The sequence below is a fragment of the Serinus canaria genome, chromosome 15, assembly GCF_022539315.1.
Source record: "Serinus canaria isolate serCan28SL12 chromosome 15, serCan2020, whole genome shotgun sequence".
Taxonomy (NCBI): Eukaryota; Metazoa; Chordata; class Aves; order Passeriformes; family Fringillidae; genus Serinus; species Serinus canaria.
In genome coordinates, this window is record NC_066329.1 from 2,620,941 (window position 1) to 2,639,664 (window position 18,724).

The 18,724-nt window shown below is 47.0% G+C and overlaps 1 protein-coding gene across 3 annotated transcripts in view; it reads left to right on the top strand.

The window, feature by feature from the left end:
- GGT5 (gamma-glutamyltransferase 5) overlaps window positions 1-18,724 on the top strand; it is a 33,918-nt gene that overhangs the window by 11,999 nt on the left and 3,195 nt on the right. For 2 of the 3 annotated variants that reach the window (XR_003945264.2, XM_009092248.4), the window contains exons 1-11: window positions 5,039-5,371; window positions 11,772-11,902; window positions 13,427-13,516; window positions 14,527-14,716; window positions 14,902-15,059; window positions 15,485-15,634; window positions 16,051-16,184; window positions 16,562-16,764; window positions 17,182-17,273; window positions 18,046-18,155; window positions 18,495-18,602. Coding sequence is in view for 2 of the 3 variants with exons in the window: in XM_009092248.4 (XP_009090496.2) it covers window positions 5,211-5,371; window positions 11,772-11,902; window positions 13,427-13,516; window positions 14,527-14,716; window positions 14,902-15,059; window positions 15,485-15,634; window positions 16,051-16,184; window positions 16,562-16,764; window positions 17,182-17,273; window positions 18,046-18,155; window positions 18,495-18,602 (1,527 nt within the window). In the remaining variant the exon portion in view is untranslated. Of the gene's footprint in view, window positions 1-5,038; window positions 5,372-11,771; window positions 11,903-13,426; window positions 13,517-14,526; window positions 14,717-14,901; window positions 15,060-15,484; window positions 15,635-16,050; window positions 16,185-16,561; window positions 16,765-17,181; window positions 17,274-18,045; window positions 18,156-18,494; window positions 18,603-18,724 lie in introns of those variants that run through there. The other variant, XM_050980543.1, reaches the window with a different exon arrangement.

Genomic DNA, 18,724 nt, shown 5'->3' on the forward strand with positions numbered 1-18,724 from the left:
GATTTTCTGGTGTTGCATTTTCATCCGCATTGATTCCCTTTTTGACTTCCAAATTGAATTTCAACAGCACTCCTCTTTCTGAGCATCTTTCTAAGGCTTTTGGTATTAAAGAATTCAGGATTTGAGTGTATTACTTCTCTCTGTGAAGATCCCTGGCAAAAATCCCTCCTCAGCTTCCTCAGCTGTTGTGCTTCCCCCGTGTGTTCAGAGTGGCTCTTGTTGCCCTGTGCTGGGCTCTGGGGAGACCAAGGGAGCTCCAGCCTGCACAGGACTCAGAGAGCAAACTGATCCAGGCAGCTCTTGAGTGAGCATGGCAGTGAACCAGTACTCACTGTCTGGGGCTCCCTGAGGTCATACAAAGCATATGATGGCAGCTGTGTAGGTAGTTACATAGAGATACACACACACTATACTATAAATATATTCTATTTAGTACTTCCATGTGGGTTAAAACCCTCCACAGATATTCTTTGGGGTCACTAATGTAATACTCCAGCCTATTTTAGACAATAAAGGGTTCAGGCAGAGTTTGCTGTTGGTGTCTTTGGATGCACACAAAGCTCCCTTTTGTTTTCTCCTGCCAATATTTTCAGCTGTAATAGTAATTGTACTAATGAGGTTTAGTCTTTAAGAAAACTGCTGGATTTGGTCCAGAAGGGCACTCAAGAGTTAAGGACTGAAGGTTTCCCTGTTAATCTAATATTGAGCATAGCTGCAGTGTTACAGAAAGAATAAAGGGCTGATGTTTGCAGTAAACTGTGTCTGGATATCCTCACTGAATAAAGTAAATGGAGAAGAGTTTCCCTTGGGCAGTGGTTTGTGCCATGTGTCCCACTGAGTTGAGCTGTGCAAAAGTTGACTTTCACTGGGCCAGTGTCACTATAAAATAGAGATTGTTCTGGTTTGGGTTCCACAGAGCATTTCCAGCAGGCATTACTTTGTAACCAGCAGGAAAGGAAGAAGGAGGCAGCAGCTCTGCCTTTAACCTTGAAAAATTCAACAAAGACAGAGGAGTCCCTGACATTCTGCAGGTCCCTTCAGGCTTTCAGTGGTGTGAGAAATGGTGTGTCCTGTGATGTCCCATTCAAGTGCTTTCCCTTTGCTCATGCTTACAGCCCACAAAGAGACATTCTTTAACTGGGAAACTGAAGGACAGTGTGGTTGAGGAAAATAGTGCCAGAGTAGTATTGAACTGTTGATACTTGCTGTTCTCAAGATGTAGGTTTGTCCTCTCCAGTCATCTGTTACTGCCCTGCTGCTCTCCTTCTAAAACATGGAATGCTTGTGATCACCCTCCAGCCCTTCAAGGCTTTGTTGGATGAATCTGTTTAGCCATTACATTGGAGCCAGAAGTGTGTTTTCAAGACTTGAGGTGAAATAGTGCCAAGATTCTCAGCCTAAAGTGTGAGAGTTATTCCCTAGCGTGTTTTCCAATTAAAAGGAAAAAAAAAAAAAAAAAAAAAAAAAACAAAAAAAAAAAAAACCCAACTTGATTCAGAAGGTACTTAAATGTTAATCTCAGCAAAGCATAAACCTATGAGTAAATTAGGAACATATTTCCCTTTTCTGATTTCAGTGACAAAAGAAGGATCATTTGGCTTTCCTGAATCAGGGCCGTTTATGGGTTTAACTATCATCCTGAATTCTGAGGACTAACAGAGGGAAGAGAAATATGAATGAGAAATTCTTGAGTATCAGAATTTCCTGATTCCAAGTATCTGTTTTTCCAGATGTGTGAACTCTTGATTTTTGTGGGAGCAGACCCATGACCCTCTAGAAAGTGAACTTGTTTGTGTGCAAAGGAAAACAATGTGCAAAGTTTAGTGTGTAGCAGTTTCTGACAACAAATGGACTGAGTACTGAGATAAATGGATCGTGAGCACCAACTGTGGAGCTCACAGCCATGTCCCTTAGAAAATCTGGACCATAAACTCCCTAAATATTGCCTATTATTGGGTTATTTGAATATCATATAGAAATAGTTGATATTCCTGGGTTATAAATAAACATGACTTAAGTAGGGGACAAGAAATGTATGAAATACATCCAATTTGGCTTTTGGTTGCAAGTTCTTGGAAGATTTTCTAGACTCTTGTCCAATGGTTAAAACCTAATTTTGAGCTGGGAAATACAAAATGCACTTCTTATTTATTACAGTAAGAGCTTGATGACTGTAGACAATGCTCTGCAAACAAGCACCAGCAGAAAGAGGCATCCCCCTGAGTATATTGCAAAATAATTTGGACAGTGTGGAGACCAAGGCAAACGAGGTTATTGAGGACATTACTGTGAGAATGGCTCATGAGCTTGGTATGCATTTAGGGTTCTTTAAATTTATATTTTTAAAAGATGAGATGAAGAGTGATAAACTGAGTGTCAATATCTTAGCTTTTCTTTGTTGAGTACAAATACCTGACTTTCTGTCTGTTCTTTACTTTCCCTCAACCAATGGAAAGCAGCACTAAAGAAAAGGAGGCAAAATGCAATGCTTGAAATGTCATTCTTGCCACAAACCTACTCTTTTGCTGCCCACAAAGCTGCAACCTCTTTTTTCTGTGTCTGGTCCTGGACTGTCATGAATCCTGCTTCAACACAGAAGTCTCCTTATTCCCTGAAGGTGGCTCCTTGATTTGCATCTCCAGGCTTCTTTTGCCAAATGCAAAGCGTGCTTACAGCTTGTGTAGATGCTGGGGCTCTTTGGGATTGCCTCCTCACCTCCAGGCTCCCAAGGCTGGTTATGAGGGGTGTCTTTCAACCAGCAATCAGCTTTCTTCTCCTCAAACATGGCTGATGATCATCCCAAACCACTTTTACAGTCAGAGCAGCAGTGACTACAGGTGGCAGCTCTGTGTGTCAAGACACGTTGGAGCTTGAGGTGGAATTACGTTGGCTTAGTGCAAAACACTAACCAAGGTGCGCAACATCCCCAGCAAGGCTGAAGGAGAAGATCCCGGTGCCTCCAAAGCCTGTCCTGGTCCCTTTGGTCAGTAGATGACTCCCTGTACTCTCCCCACCAACTCAGCCCAATGGCTGAGACTCTTCAACAGCTCTGTAATAACCTGAGAGGAAAATTGGGAAGGAAATCTGAGGATTTACACCCTTGGATAATTTCTTACCCTCCAAAAGACAGCTGTGGTCTTCATGTCAACCTTAGCAATGCCTGCACTCCAAATATTACATAGTATTCAGATTTGATCTCTTGATTGCAGATTTGAACAGAGATGTAGCAGGACCCCAACAATGTAAAGGACAATTTAAACATACACTGCCTTTCTATAAGTTAATGAAAAATGATTCTGTTAATAATTAGAATTCTAGTTAAAATTTCCCTGAGTGTATCTTGGCCTGTAAGGGTCTTTAAATACCTGAGTCCCCTTTCAAGCAGCATACAAAGCCCTTAACCTTGGCAGCAGAAGACCAGAGAGTGCAGGCTATGTATGGAGATTTCTGCCAAGACAAACTGTGCTCCTGGACAATGATGGCAAATGTGAAAGTTTTGACAAACAAACAGAAAGATAGAGGACAAAGTCCTGAATTCCAGCATGTGAACTGCTAAGCATCTTCTGACATGGGAGGGTCAGTGCAGAGCTTGTGGTATCAAAGTTGAATGTTGCACCAAGACTGTAAAAGTTACAAGATGAAAGAGACAAAGAGGCTCAGTCTTCATTTCCATACAAAAAGAAAAATGGGTTTCCTGTGAAAGGCAGCAGTTGGTTGGGATAGTCATAACTATGTCTTGGCCTTCCCAGGCCATCCTTGGCCTCTCCCTTAGTCTGGGAGATGACACTCCTTTACTCTTGCCTCTTCCAGGTCTCCTCCTTGATTGCACAATGATAATTTTCCAGATGCAGAGGTTTGATGTGCTGAGTTAAAACCCAAATCTGGAAACTGAGAGAAATTGGAGAGACTACAGTTGAATTCTTCACAGCATTTGTTGAAAGTGAATAGGCAAAATCCACTTGTCTTACTGGTACTGAGTGGTCAGCCCTGCTATGAGTTTAAAGGGAAGAGCTTTCCCAGAAATGTCAGGATGATGATTCTTTAAGTGTGATGCTGTAATTTGTCAAAAATGAAACATCAAAGTCACATAGGGATTGAGAAACTCTACAAAATCATAAATTGGAGTGAAGAGTCACATTAGAGCTGAGGAGGCTTGTTTACACATGCCAACTTTTTCTTGAGCTATTTTCAGATCCTCAAGGTAACCTTATGAGAAGATACAATCACAAAAAAGACATTTTAGCCTATCAAATTCATTTATTGAGATATGACCTGTGAAGTAGAATTGCTTAGTTATAAGATAAAGTTTAGTGGGACAAGTTTAAAATCTCCTCTGAAATACAAGTGTAAATCTGCCCAGGTGAATTCCCCTTCTCCCAAATCTATCAGGGAAAGGATCACAGGTAGCACCTTTTAGAAAGACAGCAGGCAGATGTGGAGCCCTATCTTTAACTTCTCGAGTGCAAGGAGAACTGTGTAATTAAGAGGCTGTTTGGGCAGCAATTCCTGCTGCTCATCACTGCTCTGTGAGAGATCAGGTCTGTCCCAGTAAGCAGCCGTGCACAGGCTGGACCCCAGAGCTCTTGGTGCTCTGGCACCAACATTTGCAAAATGCTGCTTTATTCCAGTTGTTCTCTTGTGCTCATTTACAGAAGATGTTTGCTGTGGACTGGCAAGATGTACATATGAAAATAGGTCACTAAGATTATCAGAACCTATAAGATAAACTAATAGTATGTATGGAGTAAAAGTGTGTTCTGCCTTTACTTCTTTGAGTAGTTTTAGAGGAACAAAACACCCCGTTTGCAGTGTAGGGCTGAGGGAATTTTCGCAGTGATTCACACAGGCCACCTTTTTTAGGTAATCTGTGTGTCAAGAATGGGAAGGCAGAGAGGCTGTGAGAAGCAGGAGTAGTGTGAACACATTCAGGATCGAATGAGTTAAATGTTTTCATCAGAGAGACACACACAAAAAAGGCGGATTGTGGATCTACAAGAAAAGTTTATAAAAGAGAATAGGAAAGAGAGCACATCGCTCTCTTTTTAGCAGCTTTTAATGCTAGAAAGAGTGTGATCGCTGGGGGCAGAGCCCACTGCAGCGGGACCTCCCTCGCAGCTCGGGATACATCCACTTCCCCCGAGCTCGGGATATATCCACTTCCCCCTGGACAGGAGCGAGAGCCCTGCGGCCGCTCGGGCACAGGAGCAGCCATGTCCACGGGCAAGATCTGCTGCCTGGTGCTGCTGACCCTGGGTGTGCTGGCCGTGGCCGTGACGCTCGTGGTCATCCTGAGCCAGCCCAGGTGCTCTCCCCAGCAGCACCTGCACGGGGCCGTGGCTGCCGACACCGAGAGCTGCTCCCTCATCGGCCGGTAGGTGCACGGCAGGAGCTGGGCTCCCCGGCGTGGCGTGCCTCGGGCTCACGGACGGGACCCGCGCCCAGCACGGCCCCGGCCCCGCTCCCTTGCCGCTCCCGGGCTCGCTCCAGCCGGGACGGAGCCTCCGCCTCTGCGGATGATGCTTACTTTCATTGCATTGTCCCAAAAGTTTGCAACTGTGCAAACCCTTGTCTTTTTGGATGGTATAAATATTTGTAGTATACAAGTGTAATGCTGGTTTTCAGTGGGGAAGGAAGAAATTTACTTATTATGGCGTGGTAGATCTGTCGGATAAGTGACTTAGAATAAATTAAGAAGTTCGAGGAGATTGCAGAGAGCTGCAGCCAGGCTTCAACAGAGACAAGGAAGGGAAGGCAGGGGAAGGGGGGCTGGTATCCCTGCCTTTTGGGGGTCTGTTTCTGGACTGAAGCCTGCAGCAAGTGTGTCTGCTATGAAGAGAAAAGCAAAGAGCAGATTTAATTGAAATTCAGTCAAGATTGTAGAAGTATAAAAGACATATTTACACCACTTGGAAAGAAAGATGTAGGTTAAAAAGGTTCTCAAAATGTCCAGGCTGTACACCCTCAGTTTGTGTAAAACTTGCCTCTGAAACATTTTGACTCCCATGTTATTATTTTACTGTTCATTCAGTTATTAAATGCCTGTATCCATGAAAGCAGAAGGATGGAAGTTTACATGTGATGCTGGATGCTGGAGCTGTGTGCTCTGCCTCATGGCTGGAGGAGTGAAATGAGATGTGGTGCCATAATACCACATTTTGTCATGTCTCATCTTTGATTCTGGCAATGACAAATGATGCTGGCACAGCATTTGTGAGTAGATGGAGAAAATATACGGTGGCTGCACGTATGTCAAGCAGTGAGATGGGGTTTTTGTGTGAAGCCACATGTTCTTCAGAAAGCAGAAGTATTTTTAAAATCACTATTAATGGAAAAGAGGAAAATACATAAGTGGATTGCCCAAAGAATCTGCTGGGGAAAACCATTGCTTTTGTTTTTGCAGCTATTGTAAACTTTAACTTGATGTAGTGTAGAATCAGCTGGAAGACATTGAAATGAGAACCACAGAAATCTGTGGCCAGTGGACAATTGAGCAGCTTTGTCTAGTTGGCTACCCTGCTGCTGGGCTCTCCCTTATTTCCTTCCCTTCTCTGAGCAAGAAGCTCCCCAGGCTTCCCCAGCCTCCAGCACACTTGCTGACAGGTCTGTGCTGTCCCTCCACTCTGATGGACCAACTTAAATTTCCTACAAATAGTCTGCCAATGATCCCCACAAAATCCTGCCCTTGCTCCACCTTCCCATCTCAGTTTTTCCCCTTTTGCCCATCCTGGGGCATCTGCACATCAAGTCCTGCTCTCTCCTCCAGCCCTGCCAAGCCTCTGGGACCTTTCCAGCCGTGGCTACTCTCCTCCTTTGCCTGGGCTCTGCACTGCTCATCCTCTGCCTGGTGGTCAGCCCAACTCTCCTGCTGCTGCATGATTGCTGCTGCTTTTCCTGGTATCCTTTGCCTCCAGCCATTCTTGGAAATCTTTGTGCTCATTTCACTCTGTCCTTTGACTTGGAACGAGACAAACTCCTGTGTTCTCCCAGCTTCTTCTGTGCATGTCCTTGTAGAGACATAATAAAAGTAAAGTTGTTTATAAAAATGTTCCTCTGCAAGAGAGCTTTGTATTATATTTGCCCTTTTCCTTGTTGTCAGATTTCTTTCTCTGTCCCGCTAGCCCACAGTGGGACATTTTTCTCTCTGGGAAGCTCATTGCATGCTCTGTGATCCTGTTAATTTTCTCCCAGACCTTTCTGTGCTGTTATACCTGTATGTCACTTTTTAAGCCCTCAGCTCTTAGCACATGATGCTCTTTAGTGCTCTCAGAACTAAATTAGTTCTCAGAGCAAACTGCCAGGTGAGAAAATGGCATTCTTTCACTGGTGGGGAAGTGTCACATGGCAGTGACACTGTGAGGATGCCACAGCAGAGGGGCTCTGGCAGGGGCTCAGCCTTTCAGAGCCATCTGCTCTGCTCTGTGTCATCCTGTGTGACTCTGCAGGGTGAGTGCTTCCTCAAGGCTGACTCAGGGTCCCTGATGGGGGCACCATGAGATGATAAGCATACACCTGCTTCCTGCCTCATCTTTGCTGAATAAGATTTTAGCATCCATAGGAACTCTGTCACAGCAATAGCAATAAAATCCAATATCTGAGAGCAGTCTTGGCCATCAGGGCCTGCTGTCCCCACTTGTGAACTGGCAGTTCATGTGACACTTCACTTCAGCAACGAGGTGAGAACAGGGCAAAGCCAAGCAGCCCTAGACACACTACAGGGCTGGTTTGTCCCTGCCCTTCCTCACTGACCTTGCAGACCCTCTCTCCTGCTGTGACCCCACAGCCATCCCTTTCATCCTGCAAATCCCTCCTGGGCTCACAGGAATCCATGTGGGGGATGCTCAGAGAACTGCTCTGGTGCCTGAAGCCTTGGAATCTAAAAGCAGCCCCTAATCTCTGACTTACTCACAGATTTTATTCTTTAATTTAAAAATCTTGTTTATTTTAAAGATAAACTCAAACAACATGCTCTGTGAGTTGTCAGGAATGAAATTACATTTTACTCTGTTGGTTTAAGATTCTTCCATTTGGGAGTCTTTGTGTGTTCCTAATAGAATTGTTAATTGAATTTACTGAGAATAACTGAACTAAGCCTCTTGCTCAAGGAGGAGTCTTGTATTTCAATGAGTGGGATGGTGGGTTGGGGAAAACTCCTCGGGGCCCATGTGTTCTCCAGCACTGGAGATTGTGTTCATGTACTCTGGATTTCTGAAATCTTTATGCAACTCTTTGGGTCCCTGCAGAAAGTGAGCAATCTCAGTGAGCCTTCAGCCTGTCACCATCCATGCTGGCAGGTCCTGAGCTAAACTTCCCCTTAGCCATCAGTGCCCAGCTCCCAGTGCTCAGCAAGGTTGGGTCTCTTGCTGTGTTTGTTCTGCTGGAAACTGGGAGCTGACAACAACCTTGTACAGCTGTCTGGCCCAGACTAAGATCCTGCCCTGGGAGAAAACTTGTCCCTGAATGAAGTGAAATGCTTTGATGAAGAGGGATGGGAGGCTAAAAAGAGAATCAGAGCAGTTTTTACCTAAGGATATGGATTTGGTACCACAGTTCACCTCACTAATTTCTCCTCATGTCAAGAGCCTTGAGGAGACAGGACATGATTGTCCTGTGACAGTAAGAGGTACTCAAACTTCACTTCCAACTCTGAGCTACTTGTTCCCTCCTGGAAGAGGCTCTTTTCATCAAGCATGCAAAAAAGCTCTATATTCCCTACCAGTGTGCTGTTTGAGCTCTGTCATTCATTGCTCTGCATTCTTTTGTTTCCCAAATGGCAGAAGCAAGAGCAAGCATAAGGACAAGGACACATTTAGGAAAAATGTTCATTCCCACAGTGGTGGGATTCACTGCAGCAAGGCGAGCTGGCCTGGCCTGGCCCTGCAGCCATCTCTGATCCCACTTTTCCAGTGTAGCCTAGCATAAATCTTGGGAACCAGCCTTCTTCAGAATCAACGCCCCCCGGGGGAGCAGGGTGGTGGGGAGGGTGAGAATGGTGAGACCTTAACAGTCAGAAAACGTCTGCAGCCCTGGGAATCTCAGCTCTAACCAGAGAATCTGATGCAAAAATCCTTTTCAGTGATGGACCAGCAGATTTCTGAAGAATGTTTACATCCCAAAGGATTTGGTTTCCCTTCTTGTACATTTTAAATTTGGTAACTGGCCCTTTTTTATGGAAGCAGTTGTTGCTTTTGGTCTTCATAAATGCTAAGGAGGCAGCTGCTGTGTAACGGGTGGTCTCCCAGTCCCCAGCCTTTAGCAGAAAAAAACCTCAATACAATTTAATACATTATCATTTCCAGTGTGTTTAAAGGGGCTTCAGGGCTCCCTCTAGCCTAGGGCAGAGCAGAGGTCTTGGTCTGCAGTCCAGCACAGCCCATCTTTCCTGTGAGCAAAGTGCCATCATTCACCCTTTCCAAGGAAGGTGAATCCCTGTTTGCTGCTGCTGGAATGGGACTTGGTTGTTAACACCCTCTTCTGCTCCTTATCACAAGGAAACTCCATTAATGACTAAACCCCAGTGCTAATTGGCAGGAAGGATATGGGACAAAGCATTGTTTATCAGATCTTGTCAGCTGCAGCGCTGGTATCTCTAGGGAGACCTGGTGAGGTGCCACAATTTGATCAAGGGCTTTGCATGATAACTAAGCTCATTGCAGCAGAGATCCATCTAAAGGGAGCCAAGTAATGGGACATAAATCCAGATGTGGTTTTGCTATATGTAACGGCCCTAAATTCCCCAGGCATCACTCCCAGGGAAGGGGCAGGTCTGTGACTGGAAATGAGTGAGCCATGCACAGGGAGTCATGTGTGACACTCCAAGAGCCAGCTCAGTGTATTTTCTGTTGAGTTTCAGCCTCTGGAGAGCCTGGGGGAAAAGGCTCAAGGCTGGAGGCCAGTGTGAATGTGCTGTGAGTTTGGGTGAGAATGGCTTTTCAGGCTTTGGGAAATGTGCCTAATGTTCCATGTTAAGGTCTTAATACATTGCATTGAAATGTGCACTATACCATCTCCAAGCTTCTTTTCAAAGCTGTTTTTCCCTGCCAGAGCCATGCCTTTCCCTGCCACCAGGCTTTGTACCTGTGTTCCCTCACAGCCCACACTCCAGGGGCTCTGGGGAGCACTGTCCTGGCTCAGTGTAGCAGTCCTTCTTCCCTCTTTTTCCAACTTTCTAACACTTTCTGGATCTTCTGCAGAGCTGACCAAGTTTTTTAGGAAACCCTCATGTCCTTTCTGTGGTCAGCAATTAACAGCTTCGGTTTCAGAAAAACACCTCCCAGGGCCATTGTGGTGAGTCCATCCCCTGCTGCAAGGAGCTGGGTGGGTGAGCCTGAGCCTCAGTCTGCATGTTCAGATGCTTTTTTTACAGCCATGTAAACTTCCATCCTTCTGCTTTCATGGATACAGGCATTTAATAACTGAAAGGACAGTAAAATAATAACATGGGAGTCAAAATGTTTCAGAGGCAAGTTTTACACAAACTGAGGGTATACAGCCTGGACATTTTGAGAATCTTTTAACCTACATCTTTCTTTCCAAGTGGTGTAAATATGTCTTTTATACTTCTACCGTCTTGACTGAATTTCAATTAAATCTGCTCTTTGCTTTTTTACAGCCAGGGAGCTCCCAGGAGGCAAAAAGCCATGCAGATCCCAAACAGAAAGCCTGATATTCCCTACTGTTTCTTCCCACTTGTCCACATGTCATTTCCTTACAGGCAGTGGTTCCGAGGCACTTGGGGAAACAAAGGAAAACCACATCAGCCTGCCTGCTGGCAGCATCCTGTTCCTGGACCCAGCAGGTCCCAGCCATGCCTGTGGATGGAAAATAAACACCAGTCTCTGTGTGTGCTCTGTGCTCCGTGCAAACTCTGGGATCAGCTGCACTGCAACTACTGAACTACTCCAGTCTCCCCTCTGGCTTTGCCTTATCTGAGCAATAACCCAATGAAGCAGTTAGGAACCTTCCTAGCAAACACCAGAGCTGGCTGCTGGCAGGCTGTGCAGGAAATGCCACCCCATTTCCACTGCAAGGAAATGATGGTTTTCAGATGTTCTTGAGACACGCTTCTCTAACAGAACCTCATTGCTGTCAGCAGCAAGAAGCTGCCTTAATGCCTGTGCCTCGGTAAAAGCAGTTGAGGGTTTGTTTCCTGTTTGGGTTTATTTTGTTTCTTTGTTGTTTTTATCTTTGGGAATGCAGGGAGCAGGCTGGGGCATTTTTGTGCTAATAAGCCCAGGAAGTCACATTGTAGGAACAATGAAGCTAATTGACATATTTTCTCTGGAGTTTGCCCACTTCAGTGCTCCTGTCCAGTTGACCAGCATATGCCTTTACTAGGAATGGCATTTGGGAAGCTAGAGATCAGTTGGTTGGTTCCTAGTTGGTAGAAAGCCTCTTCTGTGCTCAGAGCATCCTTCTCCATGTCTGGGGACTCCTTGCTGTCCCTTTCAGTCCACAGCATTTGTGAGCAGCAGCAGTTCTCCATCTCCCATAACTCTTTGCCCAGAGCAAGTCCAGCCTCCCACAGGTCTGGCCCTGGTTGCTCTTTCCTCCTGTGGACTCTCCTTTCTTTCCCTCTAACTGTTCCTTCTCACTCTAGCAGAGGAAGGTGCCCCTCATACCCCACACTGCTGCCACTACATTTCTCCAGCTGCTCTCCTCAGGTTGCAGGGTGTTGTATTGCAGGGGTCCCAAGGAGGCATTTTCATGTGGCTCCTCCATTCTGACATTTCTGGATTTTAACAGTGTCTTTTTTTCTTCCCTTCCCTCCACAGGAACATCCTGAAAAGTGGAGGAACAGCTGTGGATGCTGCCATTGCTGGCTTGATCTGCAGTTCAGTGATGAGCCCTCAGAGTTCAGGCCTGGGTGGTGGGGTCATATTTACCATCTATAATGCCAGCACAGGTACGGCCTCTCCATGGTGCCTTGTCCCTCTGCAGACACACAACTGCTGTGGACAAATCAGAATCCTGCCTGTTCTCTCACAGCAATATTTTGAATATAAAAGCTACATCACAAAGCATACTTGTGCTCTTAATCCAAAGCATCCAGCCCAGGGAGCTGTGATTGTTGTTTCACAGCAAGAATGTGTGTGTGGAGGAAAGAGCTTTGATAGAAAATGAGATGAGTTTGCCTCTCTTTCCCCCTCCAAAGCAATCCCAGTGTACATTCCAAAGTCACACAGCCAGGTGTGAGTGGCTGAATGAAGCAGGCAGGAGGGGTGTGCTGGCAGTGCCAGCTGAGCCCTTGGGATGGCATTTGTGCTGCCCCAGTGCCTGCTGGCAGTGCCTGCTGGGCACTGGGGCTGTCTCACTGCTGACACCAGTGCTGCTGTGACTCCCCAAAGCAGTGGTGACACTTCCTGTCCCACTTCAGAAATCTAAACCTAGCAATATTCAGTGTCTGCTGGGGAACCTTTCTGTGTTTGGCTTAAACTCACTGTTGTTTTCTTGCTTTTATGCCTTCAATGTGGGAGTTTCTAAGTCTTGGCTTCTAAAAACCCCCAGAGCTTATATATCTAATAGTAATATCAACAATGAACACTGTAACAATATAATAGTTTTAAAATCCCTGCCAAGTAGTTTCACAGAGTCACAAATCTGGAACTGTTTGGCTGTATCTTATGCAAGAGCTTAATTTGGCAGACCACCTATATTTTTCTTCTTTTTTCCTTTTGGCAGACCACCTATATTTTTCTTCTTTTTTCCTTTTGGCAGAGCCATGGAACTTTGTTTCCTGATAACAATCCTCCTCTGCTACCTGAGTTATACTGCTGCACAGAGCTGCCCTTGGCTGTGCACAGCTCAGGAGCTTGGGAGCACTGTGGGCTCCTGCAGCACAGCTGCAGGCTCTGTCCCTGTGACAGGGACAGATAGATACAAGGCAGAGAAGGAGTAAAGTGATAGACTAGATCTGAAAAAGGAGTGGATGCATGTGGGGGTTTGGGTTTGTTTTTGTCCTTTCAAGCTCCCTGGTATATAGAGGGCTTCAAATATGGTGGACTTGCCTCATCATCATTTGGTAAATGGCCCTTCCAGGAGCATGAGGCTCACATTATGCCGCTGACATGTCCCATCTGTAGAAGGAGTGCAGGAACCTGCAGGTGTGAGACAGCATATCCCAGCCCATGTCCCAGCCCATGAACCCTGAGGGGAACCTTAGCTGCCTGGAGACAAGCCCTGGCCTTCTCCCTGTACTTTCAGTACCTTTAGGTAGGCACTGCTTGGTTTGCTCTAAATACAAGCTCAGGAGTCAAGGACAAGTTGTGCTGACACGAGACCCTGCAGGTGCCCTTGGCACATCTGGCAAAAGGCTCCAGAGCAGCTCAGCTCTGGGCCAGCAGCAAGTGCAGTGCTACAGCTGACTGAAGGGTGATGTTCACCTGCTTCAGGAAGACAACATGATGCATTTCCCTCCTCTTCTTTCCAGGAGCAGTGGAGGTGATCAACGCCCGTGAGACAGTCCCACGAGTGTTTCCTCATGACTTGCTGTCTGGCTGTGGTGCTGGTTTCCCCATTGGTAAGGACACAGCTGTGTGCCCTCCTGGTATGCATAGAGCTCAGGGTGGGGAGCTGAGCACCTCACTGACTTGATCTGGAGTTCTGTTTAGTTTAACACCCTCTACCTGGATTGCCTTTTGCAAAAATAACTAAAAATACTAGGTCCATAAACATAAAAATTCCTGTTTGGTAATAACATTGGCAACCTGACCAGCGAGGCAATGGGGAGCCAGCATGAGGAGAAATCACAATGTAACTTCTCTCTGTAGGAAGTCTGCAGTTCAAGACTGGATTTCCCAAAGCTCGCATTCCCCAGAAGTTCTTACAGAGAAAAATAAGATCAGTAGCTTTTGGGAAGCAAAATAAATCAATCTCATGTTCTTGCCATGTCCATGGATTGGGGAAGCACGTTGGCACATCAGGGGTTGAGTTGCTGGGCTCAGGCACTCTTACTTTACCAGCACATCTTGGATTTTTCTACATTTCTTGCTGTGTTCATTCTCCTTCCCTAGAACATTACCTTTTGGGGTGTGCCCTAAATTCTGGAGATGTTCTTATCCTTGGAAGAGCCTGAAGAGGAATCAGGAGCAACTCTGGTTGGAAGGGAAGCTGGAGTTCTGCTCAAAGCAGAGTGATGTCAGGTGTTGCTCAGGCTGACCAGGGTCTTGTCCTGTCATGTTTTTCAACTTCTCCAGGGATGGAGAATTTCACTGCTTCCCTTGTTCTGGTGTTTGCCCAGGCTCCATGAGTGCCATTTCTCTAGTGTCCAGCTGCCACCTCCCTTGCTGCAGCAGGTGCCTGTTGCCTGTTACGCTTTCAGCACACCTCAGGCCTGGCTCCAGCCTCTCCATACCCCTGCTGTTCAGTAACAGGGAAATACATGAACAGGAAAAGGCAGTAAACAAACCCAGCCTGCTTTTAGAAGCCTTGGTTGCCTCTTCCAACTCAGACTTGGGTTGGAGAGCTGTTAGAGAGGTGGAAGCCCCAGGCCAGTGATGTCTGGTGTGACAGTGCTGCTGTGCTCCTCAGGTCCCCGCTGGATTGGCGTGCCTGGAGAGCTCCGTGGCTACGAGGAAGCCCATAAGCGCCATGGCCGCTTACCATGGAAAGCCCTGTTTGAACCAACCATCAAGCTTCTTTCAGAGCCACTGGTCATTTCTCCAGTTCTGGCAAAAATTTTCCATCACCCAAACTTCTCTGAACCAGGGAAAAGCCTGTGGTAAGACCTATGAATGAAACTGCAGCGTGAGGGCCACTGTTCCCTCAGCTTCAGACCCTTTCTCTGACACTGGAAAGTACACAGCGTCCATAATCCAGATCAGCTCTTGGTAGAAAAAAGAGGCCATTGGCCTTGGGCAAGAACAAGCTCAGGCTGTAAAACTGATGAATGTTCTTCTTGAACAGCCCACTGCTGTGTGCTGGTGACAGATTCCTGAAGCTTGGCGAGAAATTCCGGTGGCCAGCGCTGCAGCGAACGCTGCGAGCTGTGGCGGAACATGGAGCTGCAGCGTTTTATGAGGGAGAGATAGGAAGGGCCCTGGTGGAGGACATCAGGAAGGCTGGTGAGTAACAGCTACAGGGAGTCCTGATGCACATATAAACTGGCCTTTCTCCCAGCCATCAGCTCACAGTGAGCCTGTACCAGGGGAAAGCCAACCCATGCCATTTGCTTGTCACTTGGGGTGGTACCTGGCATGGGAAGAGGGCACCTTTCCCCAGTTCCCGTAACTTAGGCCCAGAAGCAGGGCTGAGACCACCCACTGCTCTGGCCTTTGCCTGCTGTGCTCATGCACTCATCCCTCTGACTCCTTTAGGCTTTGTGACATCCTGGGGTTTGGCAGCACGTGAGGATGTGTGAGGGCAGTGCTGTGCTGGGTGCAAGGAATTTGGGCTGTACAGGGATGGCTCTTCACAAGCTTTACCAAGGCTCTGATGCAGGCAGATCTAAGTTGCTGTGCTAATGGCAGCTCCTGGGTCTCTGTTGAAGGGTCCAGTCTCTCACTGGAGGACCTTCAGGCATACAAAGCAGAGGTGTCCTCAGCTCTGAACATCACCCTGAACAACCACACCAAAGTATTTGCTCCAGGACCACCCATGGGAGGTGCAGTGCTCATGTTCATCCTCAAGGTATTGGAAGGTAAATTCCTAATGGAAAGGGGTCAGCAAGAGGTTTTCAGAGAGCATTGCTCCAGAGTGATAAAATGCAATGGGCAGAAATGGAGTTTTGGAGCCAGAATGGAGCCCAAAGCAGCAGTGTGACCATGCTATGCAGCAGGAGGAAGAACTGGTTCACTTGTACAGTGGGTCAGCATCACCACATCTGCTGCAAAGGCCAAAGGATGCAAGGCTTTCCCAATGCTGCAAAAGAAATTGATGTCACAGTGGAAATTAGTGCTTGGTTGTTTCTGCATCCACATCCTGCTAAAGCAGAGGGGAAACCTGATAGAAGTGGGGTGGGAAGAGGAGGCTTCTTTCAGCCTTTTTTTTTTTAACACTTCTTGAAAAAACAATGCCTCTGGTCTATTTACAACATTATTTCATCCTGCTCCATAGAGTATAAATTCCATAAAGCATCACTGGCAACGCCTGAGGAGAAGGTAGAAACCTATCACCACATTGCAGAGGCCCTGAAATTTGGCAACATGCTAAGACCCCACATGAGTGACCCAGCCTTCTCTGAAGCTCAGGTGAGCTCCATGGTGTGTGGGTACAGTGCTACAGCACTGAGCAATGCTCTGACATGCTCCTTCTTTGCAGCCTGGAAGGAAAGAAAATACTTTAAGCTGCTACTGAAGAGCTGAGTTGGCCAAGGCAGGGGCAGGATCATGCTGTTTACTCTGCAGCTTCAGCTGTAGGCTGGTACTCACTTGCCTGACAAAGGGTGTGCACATGCTGCTGCCCATGTTGAGGTGTCTCAGTGCTGAGCTTGGTCCATTTTCTGGGATGAGAGTGGCCTGGGGCTGAATGCTGCCACCCCAAGCTCTGACTATTGGGGCTCAGTTGCTGAGCCCAAAGACAGGCCTGTGCTTTGGTGACCAGCTCTGTGTCCTTGCTGTGCTGGCAGGTGCCTGTGGGGACCCTGTTGTCTGACCAGTTTGCTGAGTCTGCCAGGCAGAGGATAGATGCTCGTGGTGACCACCCAGTGAGCCACTACAGCCTGCTGGAGTCCCTCCACAGGGACCAGCACAGGAGCCTGGGCACGAGCCACATCTCTGTGCTCGCTGCAGACGGCAGCGCCGTGTCAGCCACCAGCACCATCAACTTCCCGTGAGTAGCCCAGGGTGGGGACAGTCACACAGGCCACGTGCCAGCTTCACAGGGGAGCTGTGAGGGCTGGCTACCAGCAAAGCAAAACCCGTGGGTTTCACTGGTTTAGGCAGCTTCTGAGCTGGGAGTGCCTTTTTCATGTGACAGCCAAGATCTGTGAGCATCAGCTCCAAGGGCTGTCATAATTCAGGAGGATGCAAGAACTTGCTGAGACTCTTGCTGAATTTCTGTGGCACCAGTAACAGGGAACTTATCTCTGTCACCAGCAGCAGCACAAATTCCTTTTGGACACCTTCAGTGGGACACTTGCAGGCTGGGAGGAGAGAGAAGTTACTGCACAGGGTGCCATGTGCAGTAAATGTCATCCACAACAGGAGAACCTTGGGCACTAAAAGGCTTCATCTTTCCTCCCTGCAGGTTTGGCTCCTTTGTGTATTCTAACCAAACTGGGATAATTTTAAATAATGAACTTGCTGACTTCTGCATAGCAAACAGAAGCATTAAGCCAGGTGAGCATCCTCATCCTCAGAATAAAGCACAGGGCCAGGGGATGAATACACAGGCTGTGTGCAAGTGGACAGGGACAACCTGTCAACTTACAGGTACTCTTTCCTTTCCTAGACCTGGATGAGAGCAAGTTTATTTCAGTTTATTTCAAGGAGGATAAAGCCGTATAGTGTGTCTGTGTCTACTCACATATGTCCTTGTATGGAAATACAGGAGTTTTGGTTTCTAACCAGAGAAATCAGAGGTTAAAAAAAAATGCTGAAGTTGATCACTGGCTGATGGGAAGGGGAGGGAAGAAGTGGAGAAACTACTGCTAAGAAAAGCCTGCTGATATTTTAAGCTCATCTCTAATTCTGAGTATAGAGCTGCTACAGGCTTGCCCCAAGCTCTGTGACACAGCAGAGTTGGTGCAGACATGGCTCTGTGCCATAAACTGTCCCTGCTCCCTGCTGGGAGAGGACACCAGTGCTGCTGTGGCAGGATTTCTGCTAAGGCTTCCTCATCTGGTTGGATGAGCTGCAGCAAGTCCTGAATACTTGTAGGATGCCCTGTCCTGCATCAAGAGAAGCTTGTTTAGCTTGTGCCAGAGAGGTCCCAGTTTCTTGGGAGATGGGCTTTCAGTACAAGGAAAATTTTCTGGAAATCTTGAGCATCTTGAGGAAGGAGCAGCTTTTTTCTACGGGAGACAAAAGAAAGGCAAAGTAGATGGACCTGTGTTCCTCCTACCCTGTTTGGAGCCACATGGAAAGAATAATATCTCTGCTTCTGCTCTAGGAGAGAAGCCTCCCTCAGCAATGGTACCTTCCATCCTCATCTCCAAGTCAGGAGACATGCTGGTGATTGGAGGAGCTGGGGGGAGCTGGATTATCAGTGCTACCACCATGGTAAGTGAAACCCACAGCAAGTTGCCAGTTTTTTTAGCCCTCCAAGATTTCTAACCATGGTCAGTCCCTACTCACCTCTCCTTGGATCTTGACTCCTCGGTGCTTTTGTTAATTTGCAATTTAGAAGTCACTGAAGGCTGAGACTTTAGGCCATGGAAAGCATTCTGGAAAGTATTACATGCTCATCCTATTCTTTTACTTGCCCCAAGCATCTAGTATTGGTCACCACAAAAGCAGGACACCAGGCTTGTAGGACTGTGGGTCTGGCTCAGTGCAGCCTGGGTTGGACAGCCCAGGTTTCATGTCCAGCTGGGCAGTGTGGGATTTGTTTTATTGCAGGCAATTATAAACAAGCTCTGGTTTGGTTATGACTTGGAACACGCCATTTCAGCTCCTGTCATGCACACCCAGGGTGACAGTGTCCTATTTGAGGAGTCTTTCAGCAAGGTGAGTGGCCTTGGTGGGAAGCAGATTGCTTCTGTAACTCTCCTGGGTAATTTTTATTTTACCTCTGGCTCACCTCCTTGTTTAAACCTTCATTCCTCAACCAGGCTCCACACACATCCTAC